Source organism: Meriones unguiculatus, chromosome 16, assembly GCF_030254825.1.
Source record: "Meriones unguiculatus strain TT.TT164.6M chromosome 16, Bangor_MerUng_6.1, whole genome shotgun sequence".
Taxonomy (NCBI): Eukaryota; Metazoa; Chordata; class Mammalia; order Rodentia; family Muridae; genus Meriones; species Meriones unguiculatus.
In genome coordinates, this window is record NC_083363.1 from 65,255,851 (window position 1) to 65,270,075 (window position 14,225).

General features: G+C 40.8%; 1 protein-coding gene across 4 annotated transcripts in view; it reads right to left on the bottom strand.

Annotated features, from left to right (window-relative positions):
• Window positions 1-14,225, bottom strand: part of Uxs1 (UDP-glucuronate decarboxylase 1) — an 86,031-nt gene that overhangs the window by 48,712 nt on the left and 23,094 nt on the right. For all 4 annotated transcript variants that reach the window (XM_060369977.1, XM_021654260.2, XM_021654261.2 and 1 more), the window contains exon 5: window positions 1,053-1,113. In XM_060369977.1, coding sequence (XP_060225960.1) covers window positions 1,053-1,113 — 61 coding nt within the window. The remainder of the gene's footprint in view (window positions 1-1,052; window positions 1,114-14,225) is intronic.

Below are 14,225 nucleotides of genomic sequence, written 5' to 3' on the forward strand. Positions count from 1 at the left end.
TATGAATAAACCTTGAAAACATTATGCTAAGTGAAAGGACCTATCACAACCGGACAAATGTGGCATCACCCTATCTATCCATGATGAAACTGACTGGCAGACTTACACAGACAGAAAGGTAAGCAGTTGCCCAAGGCTGCCATATGGTGACTCTAAGGCATCATGACCATAGTAAATTGGACTGGCTTTGTTAGTCTGCAACTACAATAGAAACCAATGAATTACACTTTAAACAAACAGTGAATTACATGTGACTTATCTCCCAATAAAGATGGACTTTAAGAAAGTATAACAGTAAAAATCTCTATGTAGCTTCCCACAAAATATTAAGATACGGATTTCTCCTGGAGAGCTTGAGTTAATATTTAACATGGAGCCTCATAGTCAGTGAAGTCCCTAGGATATTGACTAATGTGGTCCAAGAATCAGAAAAATTTAAAAGCTGCAGGTGTGAAGTTTCAAGGATTCCCACATAAACTATATCCTTTAATCTTGAACTGTTTGGTTAGTACTAAAAATTCTATTTTGGAGGATTCCTTTTGAGGTTTATAAATATAAAATCATGGTCACATTTGACTATAGATAGTTTAATTTTTCAATGTGGATTCCCTTTATCCCTGAGTACACAAGAAAGAAGCCAAATGCCTACACATCATGTATGTTCACAGCAACACAATAGCTTCAGAGTAAAAACACCTCCAACGCCCATCAACTGAGAAATGGACAAACAAGATAGGGCACATCCATACAACAGAATATTGTTCAGCCATGAAAAGGAAGGTAATGGAGTAACACTGGAAACATTATTCTCAGTGAAAGAAGCCAGACACAAGTAGGCATAGTACATCATCATTTCATTGACATAAAAAAATTCAAGGAGGTAAAGCCCTGGTACAAGGTTTCTTGTCAGCATGTGATGCCATTAAAACAATGCAAACAAAATATATAACACTGAATTGGATACTTGAGGAGGTAGAATTTGATAGCATAGAAATCTCAACATAAAGAAAATTTTTTTAATATTATAAATGTAAACCTCATATGCAACTTACCAAAATCCTTTTCCGGTCCTTTTCTGATAAAAACTTGACCGGTGGGTATTTCTGGGTGAAACTATAACATGAAGAGATTCAAAAGAAAAGTCAGCCACTGTGGTTCCCAGGTCACTCCCCAGGCTCTGTATAGATGGCACAGGGGAACACTCCTCAGAATCCTGTGGATAAAGCCTGGCTTGACAAATCATACAGGAAATGGCATCACTCCACCAAAGTGTATGTCATCCTTACATGCTGCGACAAACAGCTTTGATGTTGTTTGCTACTTTGATAAAGGGATACCTTGTTTAAAATTATATATCTTGAAGAAAGGAGGAGTTAGTATGACCTAAAGGGGACAGGAGCCCCACAAGGTCCAAATATATCTGGGCACAGGGGTCTTCTCTGAGAATGTTTTTCCAACCAAGGACCATGCATGGATATAACCTATAACCCCTGCTTAAACATAGCCCACGGTAGCTCAGTATCCAAGCAGGTTCCCTAGTAAGGGGGACAGGAATTGCCTCTGACATGAACTCAATGACTGGCTCATTGAGCTCCCCCCCACCCCCGGGAGGAGCAGCCTTACTAGGCCACAGATAAGGACATTGCAGCCTTCCTGAAGATACCTGATAAGCTAGGGTCAGATGGAAGGAGAGAAGGACCTCCCCTCTCAGTGGACTTAGAAGGGGGCAGGGAGGAAATGAGGGAGGGAGGGGAGGATTGGGAGGGTAAGAGGGAGAGGGCTACAGCTGGGATACAAGTGAATGTATAAAATTATTTAAAAATAAAAAAAGTATTTAAAAAAATTATATATCTTTTTGTTAAAGAAAACATCTCAGGTGAGTATTTTTTCCATCTTCTCTCAGATGAGAGCAAGGCTCCCACTGTTCTCCTCATAGAGGAACCAAGCACACTGGTTAGTTCTAGTTCAAGACATTCCTTACCTATCCCTGTTTTGACTAAGGTTCTAAATGGAGACTCAGACTGAAGGTAAAAGGAGCTGCTGGCTAGCAGCAACAGAAGAGAAGCACTACCTGTACTCAGCCAGGTCAAAATATGTAATGCACTAAATATGGTGGGGCCACACAAAATAATTCTCAGCCTGGGGAGTTAGAGGCAGAAGGATCAAGAGTTCCAGGCTAGCCTGACAGTGAAATACTGCCTTCTCCAAAATCAGAAATAAAAAGCTGTGGAAGATGATCAATCCTCACTTAAAAAGACAAATGGGATGTACATTGGACGTAGGAGAAAACAAGTAACAGGACAGAAGCCTACCACAGAGGGCCTCTGAAAGACTCTACCTAGCAGTGTATCAAAGCAGATACTAAGACTCATAACCAAACCTTCGGCAGAGTGCAGGGAATCACATGAAAGAAGGGGGAGTTAATATGACATGGAGAGGATAGGAACTCCACAAGGACCAAATATATCTGGGCACAGGGGTCTTTTCTGAGACTGATACTCCACCAAGGACCATGTATGGATATAACCTAGAACCTCTGCTCGGCTGCAGCCTGTGGTAGCTCAGTAACCAATTGGTTTTCCCTAGTAAGAGGAACAGGGACTATTTCTGACAGGAACTCAGTAACAGACTCTTTGAACTCCCTACCCTCCAAGGAGGAGAAGTCCTGCTAGGCCACAGAGGAGGACTTTGCAGCCAGTCCTGAAGATACCTGATAAAACAGGATCAGATGAAAGGGGAGGAGGTCCTCCCCAGTCAGTGGACTTGGAAAGGGGCAGGGAGGAGATGAGGGAAGGAGGGTGGGATAGGGAGGGAATGAGGGAGCAGGATACAGCTGGAATACAGAGTTAATAAAATGTAACTAATAATAAAAATTAAAAAAAGAATAATAAAACATAGAAAGATATTGAGTTCAATCCTCACTCTCTCACACATACACAAACACACAAAAAATGGAGCACAATAGCATTATGAAGTCACAGATCCATGTGAAAGATGACTTTCAAGACAATGAAGAAACAGGATAAAACTGTCTTCTACTCTAAAGTTTCTGCAGTTCCTTTCTCACCAGAGTCCCTGCCACAGTCCAGGAATCTGCACCTACTATCTGCCATTTGTTCTTCTAATGCCCTCCTGCCCTGCAGACTCCATGGGTCCCCAGTGCACACTGACATTCCAGAAGCAGAACAACATAATTAGCATGGAAAACAGCCGAAGGAGATGAATGTAGACTTAAATGCTCACTCTTTTTTTTTTTTTTTTTTTTTTTTTTTTGAGATGGGGTTTCTCTGTGTAGCCCTGACTGTCCTGTAACTCTCTTTATGGACCAGGCTGGCCTTGAACTCACAGAGATCTGCCTGGGATTAAGAGTTTGACACCATGCTCAGCAAAGTAATGTCTTTTCTTTTTAAGATTTATTTATTTATTTTACAAATATGAGTGCTCTATCTGCTGGTACACCAGCATGCCAGACATCAGATCTCATTATTAATGGTAATGAGCCACCATGTGGTTGCTGAGAATTGAACTCAGGACCTCTGGAAGAGCAGCCAGTGCTTTTAACTGATGAGCCATCTCCCCAGCCCCCTAAATGCTCACTCTTACTAATGCTGCTAGGAGCAGAGTACTTTAAATAAATCTGTGTACAGCTTTGTAGTCATTAACAGGGGAGGAGTGAGACTGCCTGTAATGTTCCTGTCCCCAGCATGCAACAGAGCTGGTACACAGAGCACCTGGGAATGAACTGAACAGAACATCACAATCATTACACAGGGCCTGTTCCCTGAGAGCAGGTAGGCAGGGAGACTAAAATGGAGCAGAGATCTTTCTTTCACAGTACAGAATTTCCTTAGGAAGAGTTTCCCTGTTCTCAAAAGGGCAAGCTCCCCTACACACTATAAACATAAGCAAACAGAAGGGCTAATGAAGACAAGGATGGCAACCCTGGGCTCTCAGCTCTGTGGCCTCCAAGCAAGCTGCCAGGCAGCTCTATACAGCTCAACAGCTCCTGCTTCATCCAGGGACAACAGTGGCCATCTCAGTCAGACTGTGTTTGGCATGTACTGCTCAAAGCCAACACATATGGAATGTTCTCAGTGCTGTGGGAAGCAAAGGCCTGTGGCAGAGGAGGTTATGTTAGAAGACCTGGAAAAACTGGACAGATGATCTACTTGCCTTAGGCATGTGAGAGCTGGATATATAAAAGTCAGGTACTTTCTTTTCCCACCCTCTAGGCAAAGAGGTGATGGTGAAGGAAGCTACAAGCTAGAAGCAACAAAATGCAGAGACACAACCTCTACTACACCAGAAAAAAATACATACAGAACTGGACTTGGTGGTTCCTTCCCTCCCTGTGGCTTCTTCTTCAAGACCTACTCCACTTTGCTGTTATTTTTCAAACGTCCTGGGGATCAAACAGAGGGCTGCCAGCATCTTAGCCTAGCTCTCTATACTGCTGAGCTACAAACCCAACCCAGGAGTTTCACTCTCATCTCTCAAAAGACTAATACTTAGACAGAACCCATACATCTCCCATTATACTTCTGAGAGACTATCCAGATAGGCAGACACATAAGAGGGGCCACAAATAGATAACAAAGATGTCAAACTTCTGGACTTCTTCATACTCCTGACCTGAGATAAAGGCCTGAAGGCCTGGTGAGACTTTTCCCCCTCTAGTAGGGTCCCTCTGCAGTAGACTTGTTTGATAAGCTCAAGTTTAAGAAGGGGATCAGGCTATGTTTACACCAAAATTGTGGGTCTATCAATTTCCTGTCATTATTTAAACTGACCAACCCTAAATTAGGGGAGAAAGTTCCCTCAAAGATTCTTAAAACCCCAACTTTGGAGGATGGGCTGGATTTCAGATACCTGAGGCCCCTGGCATGCTCTGGTTAAACATGGCAAAGTCCTTTCTCAAAGTCCTCTCTCAGAGGACCCTCCTTCCTGTGTGGTTGCTGTTGCATAGCATGCTCATTGGCCAAAGCAGGTTATTATAGATGACTTAAGTACTCAGGTTTTATGCAATGCTATATCACCTTATATTTGGAACATGTAAGGATTTCATTTCTATGCAAAGTATTAGAACTACATCAAACACCAAGAATGACTGAAAAGTCAGTCTGAATAAATGGGAACCAATGTGCAGTCTCAGGACAACATGAGCTACATTGTGAGACTGTGCAGAAAGGAGGTTCTTCCCTCAGGCCTCACTTACCAAGGAAAGCAGAACTATTTTAGCAAGAAATCAATATGCAGACTATGTTTCCTAATGCTGAGACCCATTAACACAGTTCATGTTGTGGTAACCCCCAATCATAAAATTATTTTCATTGCTACTTCATAACTGCAATTTTTCTCATAACATAAAAACCTGACAGTCTTGGGCTACCCCTGTGAAAGGGTCATTTGACACCACCTCCAAGGGTCATGACCCACAAGTTGAGAACAACTAATCTAAGTTCACTGATCATGCCATTCTCGCCCTCTGCAGACTTGATTCTCAGCACACTGCTCTCATGGTTTTGCAACACTTTTCAGCAACCTCCTATTGGGTGTTTCCAGACACAGACCTACAAAAAGGTTAAAGTAGTAATAGCTGCTAAGGGATCCTGCTACCATACACAACTTCAGTTTCTACTTTCCTTTTATTTTATTTTATTTTTTTTTTGCTTATTAAATCACAAAAAAATTTATTAGCTAAATCAAAACAATACACAAGTTTATCTATTAAGAAAATAATTCATATTTCATCAATTCTTTTTCAACAAATTTTTTTCATTTTCTTTTTATTTCATTTTTATTAATTACAGTTTATTCACTTTGTATCCCCCCCATATCTCCCTCTCTCCTCCCCTCCCAATCCCACTCTCCCTCTTCCCCACTCATGTCCCTCTCCCAGTCCACTGAAGAGGGAGGTCCTCCTCCTCTTCCCTCTGATCCTAGTCTATCAGGTCTCATCAGTAGTAGCTGCATTGTCTTCTTATGTGGTCTGGTAAGGCTCTTTGCCCCTCAAAGGGAGGTCATCAAAGAGCAAGCCAATCAGTTCATGTCAGAGACAGTCCCTGTTCCTATTACTATGGAACCCACTTGGACACTGAATTGCCATGGGCTACCTCTGTGCAGGGGTTCCAGGCCATCTCCATTAGTGGTCCTTAGCTGGAGTATCAGTATCTGAATAGACTCCTGTGCTGACTTTTCAAATCTGTCCCTGTCCTTGTGGAGCTCTTATCCTCTCTAGGTGTTACTATCTCCCACTTCTTTGTTAAGATTCCCTGTACTCTGCCCAAAGTTTGGCTATAAGTTTGAGCATCTGCTTTGATACCCTGCAAGATAGAGCCTTTCAGAGGCCCTCTGTGGTAGGATCCTGTCCTGATCCCTGTTTTCTCCCTCCTCCGATGTCCATCCTCTTTGTTTTCTGAATGGGGATTGAGCATATTACCCAGAGTCCTCCTTCCTGATTAGCTTCCTTAGGTGCACAGATTTTAGTATATTTCTCCTATATTATAGGTCTAGTATCCACTTATAAGTGAGTATATACCCTGTGTGTCTTTCTGCTTCTAGGATGCCTCACTGAGGAGGATCTTTTCCAGTTCCCACCATTTACCTGCAAGTTTCATGATTTCCTTGTTTTTTATTGCTGAGTAATATTCCATTGTGTAGATGTACCACAGTTTCTGTATCCATTCCTCAACCTAGGGGCATCTGGGCTGTTTCCAACTTCTGGCTATTACAAATAAAGCTGGTTGAGCAGATGTCCTTGTTGTATACTTGAGTGTCTTTTGGATATATGCCTAGCAGTGGTATAGCTGGATCTTGAGGAAGCGCTATTCCTAATTGTCTGAGAAAGCACCAGGTTGATTTCCAAAGTGGTTGTACAAGTTTACATTCCCACCAGCAATGGAGGAGGGTTCCCCTTTCTCCACATCCTCTCCAGCATGTGTTGTCACTTGAGTTTTTGATCTTAGCCATTCTGATGGGTGTAAAGTGAAATCTCAGCGTCATTTTGATTTACATCTCCCTGATGGCTAAGGATGTTGAACATATGTTTAAATCTTTCTCTGCCATTCGACATTTCTCTATTGATAATTCTCTGTTTAGCTCTGTACCCCATTTTTTAACTGGATTGCTTAATTTGTTGCTTTCTAACTTCTTTAGTTCTTTATATATCCTGGATATCAGCCCTCTGTCAGATATAGGGTTGGTGAAGATCCTTTCCCAGTTTGTAGGTAGTCTTTTGTTCTGATGACAGGTGTCCTTTGCTTTACAGAAGCTTTTCAGTTTCATGAGGTCCCATTTATTCATTGTTGCTCTTAGAGTCCGTGTTGTTGGTGTTCTGTTCAGGAAGTTGTCTCCCGTGCCAATGAGGTCAAGGCTCTTCCCCACTTTTTCTTCTAACCGATTTAATGGGTCTGGTTTTATGTTGAAGTCTTTGATCCACTTGGAATTTAGTTTTGTGCAGGGTGATAAGTATGGATCTATTTGCATTTTCCTACATGAAGACATCCAGTTTGACCAACACCATTTGTTGAAGATGCTATCTTTTTCCATTGTATGGATTTGGCATCTTTGTCAAAAATCAGGTGTCCATAAATGTGTGGGTTTATTTCTGGGTCTTCTATTTGATTCCATTGATACACCATTCTGTTTCTATGCCAGTACCATGCAGTTTTTATTACTGTTGCTCTATAGTACAGCTTGAGATCAGAGATGGAGATACCTCCAGAAGATCTTTTATTGTAGAGGATTGTTTTAGCAATTCTGGGTTTCTTGTTATTCCATATGAAGTTGAGAATTTTTCTTTCAAGGTCTGTAAAGAACTGTGTCGGTAATTTGATGGAAATTGCATTGAATCTCTAGATTGCTTTCGGTAAGATGGCCATTTTTACTATGTTAATCCTGCCAAGCCATGCACATGGGAGATCTTTCCATCTTCTGATATCTTCTTCTAATTCTTGCTTCAGAGACTTGAAATTTTTTTCATACAAGTCTTTGACTTGCTTGTTTAGGATCTTTATATCTTTTGTGGCTACTGTGAAGGGTGTTGTTTCCTTAATTTCTTTCTCAGCCCTTTTGTCTTTTGTATACAGGAGGGCTACTGATTTTTTTGAGTTAATTTTGTATCCGGCCACTTTGCTAAAGGTGTTTATCAGCTGTAGGAGTTCCCTGGTAGAATTTTTGGGGTCACTCAAGTATATTATCATATTATCTGCAAATAGTGGTACTTTGACTTCCTTTCCAATTTGTATCCTCTTGATCTCCTTCAATTGTCTTTTTGCTCTAGCAAGGACTTCCAGAACTATGTTGAAGAGATATGGAGAGAGTGGGCAGCCTTGCCTTGTCCCTGATTTCAGTGGGATTGCTTTAAGTTTCTCTCCATTTTGTTTGATGTTGGCTATAGGCTTGCTGTATACTGCCTTTACTATGTTTAGGTATGTTCCTTGTATCCCTGATCTCTCCAATACTTTAAACATGAATGGATGTTGGATTTTGTCAAATGCTTTTTCGCATCTAAGGAGATTATCATGTGGTTTTTTTTCTTTCAGTTTGTTAATATGGTGGATCACATTGATGGATTTTCATATATTGAACCACCCCTGCATACCTGGGATGAAGCCTACTTGGTCATAGTGGATGATATCTTTGATGTGTTCTTGTATTTGGTTTGCAAGTATTTTGTTGAGTATTGTTGCATCAATGTTCATAAGGGAGATTGGCCTGAAAGTCTCTTTCTTTGTTGGGTCTTTGTGAGGTTTAGATACCAAGGTGACTGTGGCTTCATAGAATGAGTTTGATAGTGTTCCTCTGTTTCTATTTTATGGAATAGTTTGAAGAGAACTGGAATTAGCTCTTCTTTGAAGGTCAGGTAGAATTCTGTGCTAAAACCATCTGGCCCTGGGCTTTTTTTGGATGAGAGAATTTTGATGACCGCTTCTATTTCCTTAGGGGACATAGGACTATTTAATTTATTTACCTGGTCTTGATGCAGCTTTGGTAAGTGGAATCAATCAAGAAAATTGTCCATTTCATTTAGATTTTCAAATTTTGTGGCAAATAGACTTAATTACAGTTTATTCACTTTGTATCCCCACTATAGCTCCCTCTCTCCTCCCCTCCCAATCCCACCTTCCCTCCCCCTTCGCCACCAATGTCCCTCCCCAAGTCTACTGATAGGGGAAGTCCTCATCTCCTTCCTTCTGATCCTAGTCTATCAGCTCTTATCAGTAGTGACCCGGTAAGGCTGCTCACCCCTCAGGGGGAGGTGATCAAAGAACAGGCCAATCAGTTCATGTTAGAGACAGTCCCTGTCCCCATTACAAAGGAGACTACTTGGATACTGAACTGCTATAGGCTACCTCTGTGCAGGGGTTCCAAGCTATCTCCATGAGTGGTCCTTGGCTGGAACATCAGTCTCAGAAATGCAGGGAAAGTTCAATACACAAAACAATAGAAATGTAAACTGTAGTATAAAATGTAAACTAAAGAAATAGACTTGAGGACAGAGATCATATGGTCATAGATGGAAAAAAAGCCTTTTGACATTATCCAACATCCCTTCACATTAAAAGTCCTGAAGAAACGCAGAACAGAAAGAAGGACCATATTTCAATGAAATAAAGACTAAACATGCAACAAATAGCTAGCAATGAATGGGGAAACTCAAAGCATGCCCTTCAATCCAGAAAAGGGGTGTCCACTTTCTCTATTCTTATTCAATATAGTATTGATAATCTTAGCTAGAACAATAAGTCAAGAGAAGTCGAAAAAAGGGAAACAAATAGGAAAGAGAGAAGTCAAAGTCTCTGTATTGGCAGATGATATTACTGTAAGATAAGAGACCCTAAAGACTCTACCAGAAAACTCTCAAAACTGATAAATACTTTCAAGCAAAGGCAGGATACAAAATCAACAATCAAAAACTCAGTAGTGTTCCTACATATACAATGACAAATACACTGAGAAAGAAATCAGGGAAACTAACCAAAAAACCTTGAAATAAACCTAACAAGGGATGTGGGAATACCTTGATGACAAGAACTTTAAAACTGAAGAAATTGAGAAAGCCACTAAAAGATGGAAAGACCTTTCATGCACAAGATTAATACTGTGAACATAGCTATTCTTACCAAAAGCAATCTTATAGATTCTATTCAAACCATATAAAAATTCCAATGACATTCTTCACAGAATTGGAGTGGGGGTCTTGAAATTCATATGGAAGCAGTCACACTACAGAGCCATAGTAATAAAAACAACATGGTACTGGAACAAAAACAAACATATAAACCAATGGAATAGAATCAAGGATCTTGATATAAGACCACAAAAGTACAACTTCCTAATTTTTAATAAAGGTGACAAAAATGCACACTAGAGAAAAGAGAGCATTTTTATCAAACAGACCTAGGAAAGCTGGATATCTACATGTAGAAGAATGAAAATAGATCCTTAACTCACCCTACCCAAAAATAAACCGACCATTATAGTCAGCACTTGGAAGACAGTAGTGCTGAGAGTCATGCAGACTGTGAAAGCCTAGTTCAAGAGGCTTCAGAGAAGAACAATTTTAGCAACTGGGTTAAAGACTTTTTGTGATACTGTGGCAAAGAATGTGATACCTTTCTGTCTTTGTCCTAAGAACTTCACTGTGGTAAATTTAAGAGATGGACTTATTTCTTTGGCAAAGGACAAGCCCTTTCAAGATAGCCCTATAAAGATTCTGTGGCATAGTTATTAGGAATCACTCTTATGCAAATCTACAATAAAAAAGAGCAAATGGGACAGAAAAAATACAAACTGTATAGTTTTCAGAGAAAAGGGATACTGGCAAGCTTAAAACAGTACAGCTAAGACTTTGTGGAAGAGAGGTTGCAATTGTTAAAGAGAGGGAGAAGCTTGATTTGAACTGAAACATGGAAAAGGGTACACTCAGGGTGAAAACCCAGCCAGCTAAACTTAAAAAAAAAATTTAAAAAAAAAGCATAAGGTGTTTTCTGCTCCTGAAAGGCAACTGCAATCAAAAAAGCTGATGCTAACAATAAATATGTGGGACCTCATGAAACTGAAAAGCTTCTGTAAAGCAAAAGACACTTGTCATCAGAACAAAAGACTACCTACAGACTGGGAAAGGATCTTCACCAACCCTATATCTGACAGAGGGCTGATATCCAGAATATATAAAGAACTAAAGAAGTTAAAAAGCAACAAATCAAGCAATCCAGTTAAAAAATGGGGTACAGAGCTAAACAGAGAATTATCAATAGAGAAATGTCGAATGGCAGAGAAAGATTTAAACATATGTTCAACATCCTTAGCCATCAGGGAGATGTAAATCAAAATGACGCTGAGATTTCACTTTACACCCATCAGAATGGCTAAGATCAAAAACTCAAGTGACAACACATGCTGGAGAGGATGTGGAGAAAGGGGAACCCTCCTCCATTGCTGGTGGGAATGTAAACTTGTACAACCACTTTGGAAATCAACCTGGTGCTTTCTCAGACAATTAGGAATAGCGCTTCCTCAAGATCCAGCTATACCACTGCTAGGCATATATCCAAAAGACACTCAAGTATACAACAAGGACATCTGCTCAACCAGCTTTATTTGTAATAGCCAGAAGTTGGAAACAGCCCAGATGCCCCTAGGTTGAGGAATGGATACAGAAACTGTGGTACATCTACACAATGGAATATTACTCAGCAATAAAAAACAAGGAAATCATGAAACTTGCAGGTAAATGGTGGGAACTGGAAAAGATCCTCCTCAGTGAGGCATCCTAGAAGCAGAAAGACACACAGGGTATATACTCACTTATAAGTGGATACTAGACCTATAATATAGGAGAAACATACTAAAATCTATACACCTGAGGAAGCTAAACAAGAAGGAGGACCTGGGTAAGATGATCAATCCTCACTTAGAAAGACAAATGGGATAGACACTGGAAGTAGGAGAAAACAAGTAAAAAGACAGGAGCCTACCACAGAGGGCCTCTGAAAGACTCTACCTAGTAGTGTATCAAAGCAGATGCTGAGACTCATAACCAAACCTTAGGCAAAGTGCAGGGAATCATATGAAAGAAGGGGAAACTAATAAGACCTGGAGAGGACAGGAGCTCCACAAGGACCAAATATATCTGGACACAGGGGTCTTTCCTGAGACTGATTCGCCAACCAAGGATCATGCATGGATATAACATAGAACCCCTGCTAGGATGAAGCCCATAGCAGCTCAGTATCCAGGTGGGTTCCCTAGTGAGGGGAGCGGGGACTGGCATGAACTCAGTGGCTGCCTCTTTGACCTCCCCACCCATGGGAGGAGCAGCCTTGCTAGGCCACAGAGGCCATTGCAGCCAGTCCTGAAGAGACCTGATAAGCTAAGGTCAGATGGAAGGGGTGGAGGACCTCCCCTATCAATGGACTTAGAGAAGGGCAGGGAGGAAAGGAAGGAGAGGGTGGGATTGGGTGGGAATGAGGGATGGGGCTACAGCTGGGATACAAAGTAAATAAACTGTAATTAATATAAAAAAATAAAAATTTAATAAAAAAAATTTTAAAAAGCTGATGCTAATGTGGTCCCAGGAGGTCAGGGTCCATCCCAAGGGGCAGCTGAACTTGATAGTGTTGTCCATAATGTCCTGTCTTTAGAGACATCAAGAATGCAAAAGTGAAGAGGTTGTAGGATCATCCACCTTGGTTTCAGAGAGCCTCCACGGCCAGGCAACATGTCAGGAAAGTCCCTGTGCAAAAGCCCTGAGAAGTCACTGTGTGAAGCTGTAAAACCTGAGAAATGTGGGTTGTGTTGCAAAACATAAGATACTGGAGATGACAGAGCCATGAGGTATCTGCCTAGGAAAATGGCATACATAAAGTTGAAGCAGCTCGAAAAATGTGCCAAAGTTGGAGGGGTACAGCCATCTAAGCCCTTTAAAATTAAAGTCCCATAGAGCTACAGGATATGGAACTTGCCCTGATGGTATTGCTTACTCCAGTATTTCCTCACTATGCCCTCATTCCTCATTTTAAAACAGTAATGCATATTAAGTGCCATTATATGTTAGGAATAATTTATTTTTTTATTTTTATAAGTGGTTGCAATTAAGATGCTATATGGAGTCGCAGAAGAGAGTTTGACCTTTTTAAAAGTGTTTTAACTGTAAAAGACTACAGGAACCTTTGAAGTTCAACAAAATGTATTTTGCATTATGGAAGGGAGTGGAATACGATGGTTTGAATGAGAAATGTCCCATATATTAATTCTTGGTTCCCAGTTGTTGGTGCTGTTTATGAAGGCTTAGGTGGTATGGCCTAGCTGGAGGAGGTATGTCACTAAAAAAAAAAAAAACAACTCATACAGTTAAAAGACTAACACCATTTCTATTTCTCTCTTTCTCTTTCTCCCCAGCCTCTGCTCCTGACTGAGGTTTAAGACATAAGTTCTCAGCTTCTGTTCTCCCTGCTAGGCCTGCCACCTGTTGCCATCATAGACTCATCCCTCTGAAACCATAAGCCCAGATAAACTCTTCATTTTCTAAGTTGCTGTGATAATGGTGTTTCTATCACAACAACCCCAAACTAATACATGTACCCTGCAAGACATTCCTAGAAGACACGAATTCTTAATTAAAATCTCAATACCTATGTATTATTGAAGAGGAAGACCCCATAGCACCCAAAATAATAAAAGCTGTAACTACTGCACCATAATCAGGTGCCAAGACTCTGTCACTACAGATATAATACACTGAACACTCAGAAATCAAGCTAGAACTGACCTGATAACTTCCTCCTTGTTGGCTAGCTTTTACAGAGACAAAGGCATTGTGCTAGCCACTAGGGGGAAAAAGTCATGCATGGCCTTACCCACTGGTAAAACCAGAATGCTAAGTACCAACCACCAATAAGATGTACCCACTAGTGTAATAGTGGTATAAAGGTTATGGGATAGCCAACTTATGTAACCCACTCCACAGGAAGGACTTCAAGTCTGGTACTGTAAACCTGGTCGAAAGGCTGAGGCTGGGCCAGGTCCCAGAAAGGAACAACTGTTGATTTACTATATACATATAATGTCAAACCACCTCATGGACATATTGATATATATGTCCTTAGATTAGTGCTTATCTTAGGCTTGGCCAGAGTCACCTTTGTTTGCAGTTGGCAGTAGTTAATGCACAGACTCAAAATCAAAGTGCTAAGAAAAAGTGACTGTTTAGTGCTCAGCTG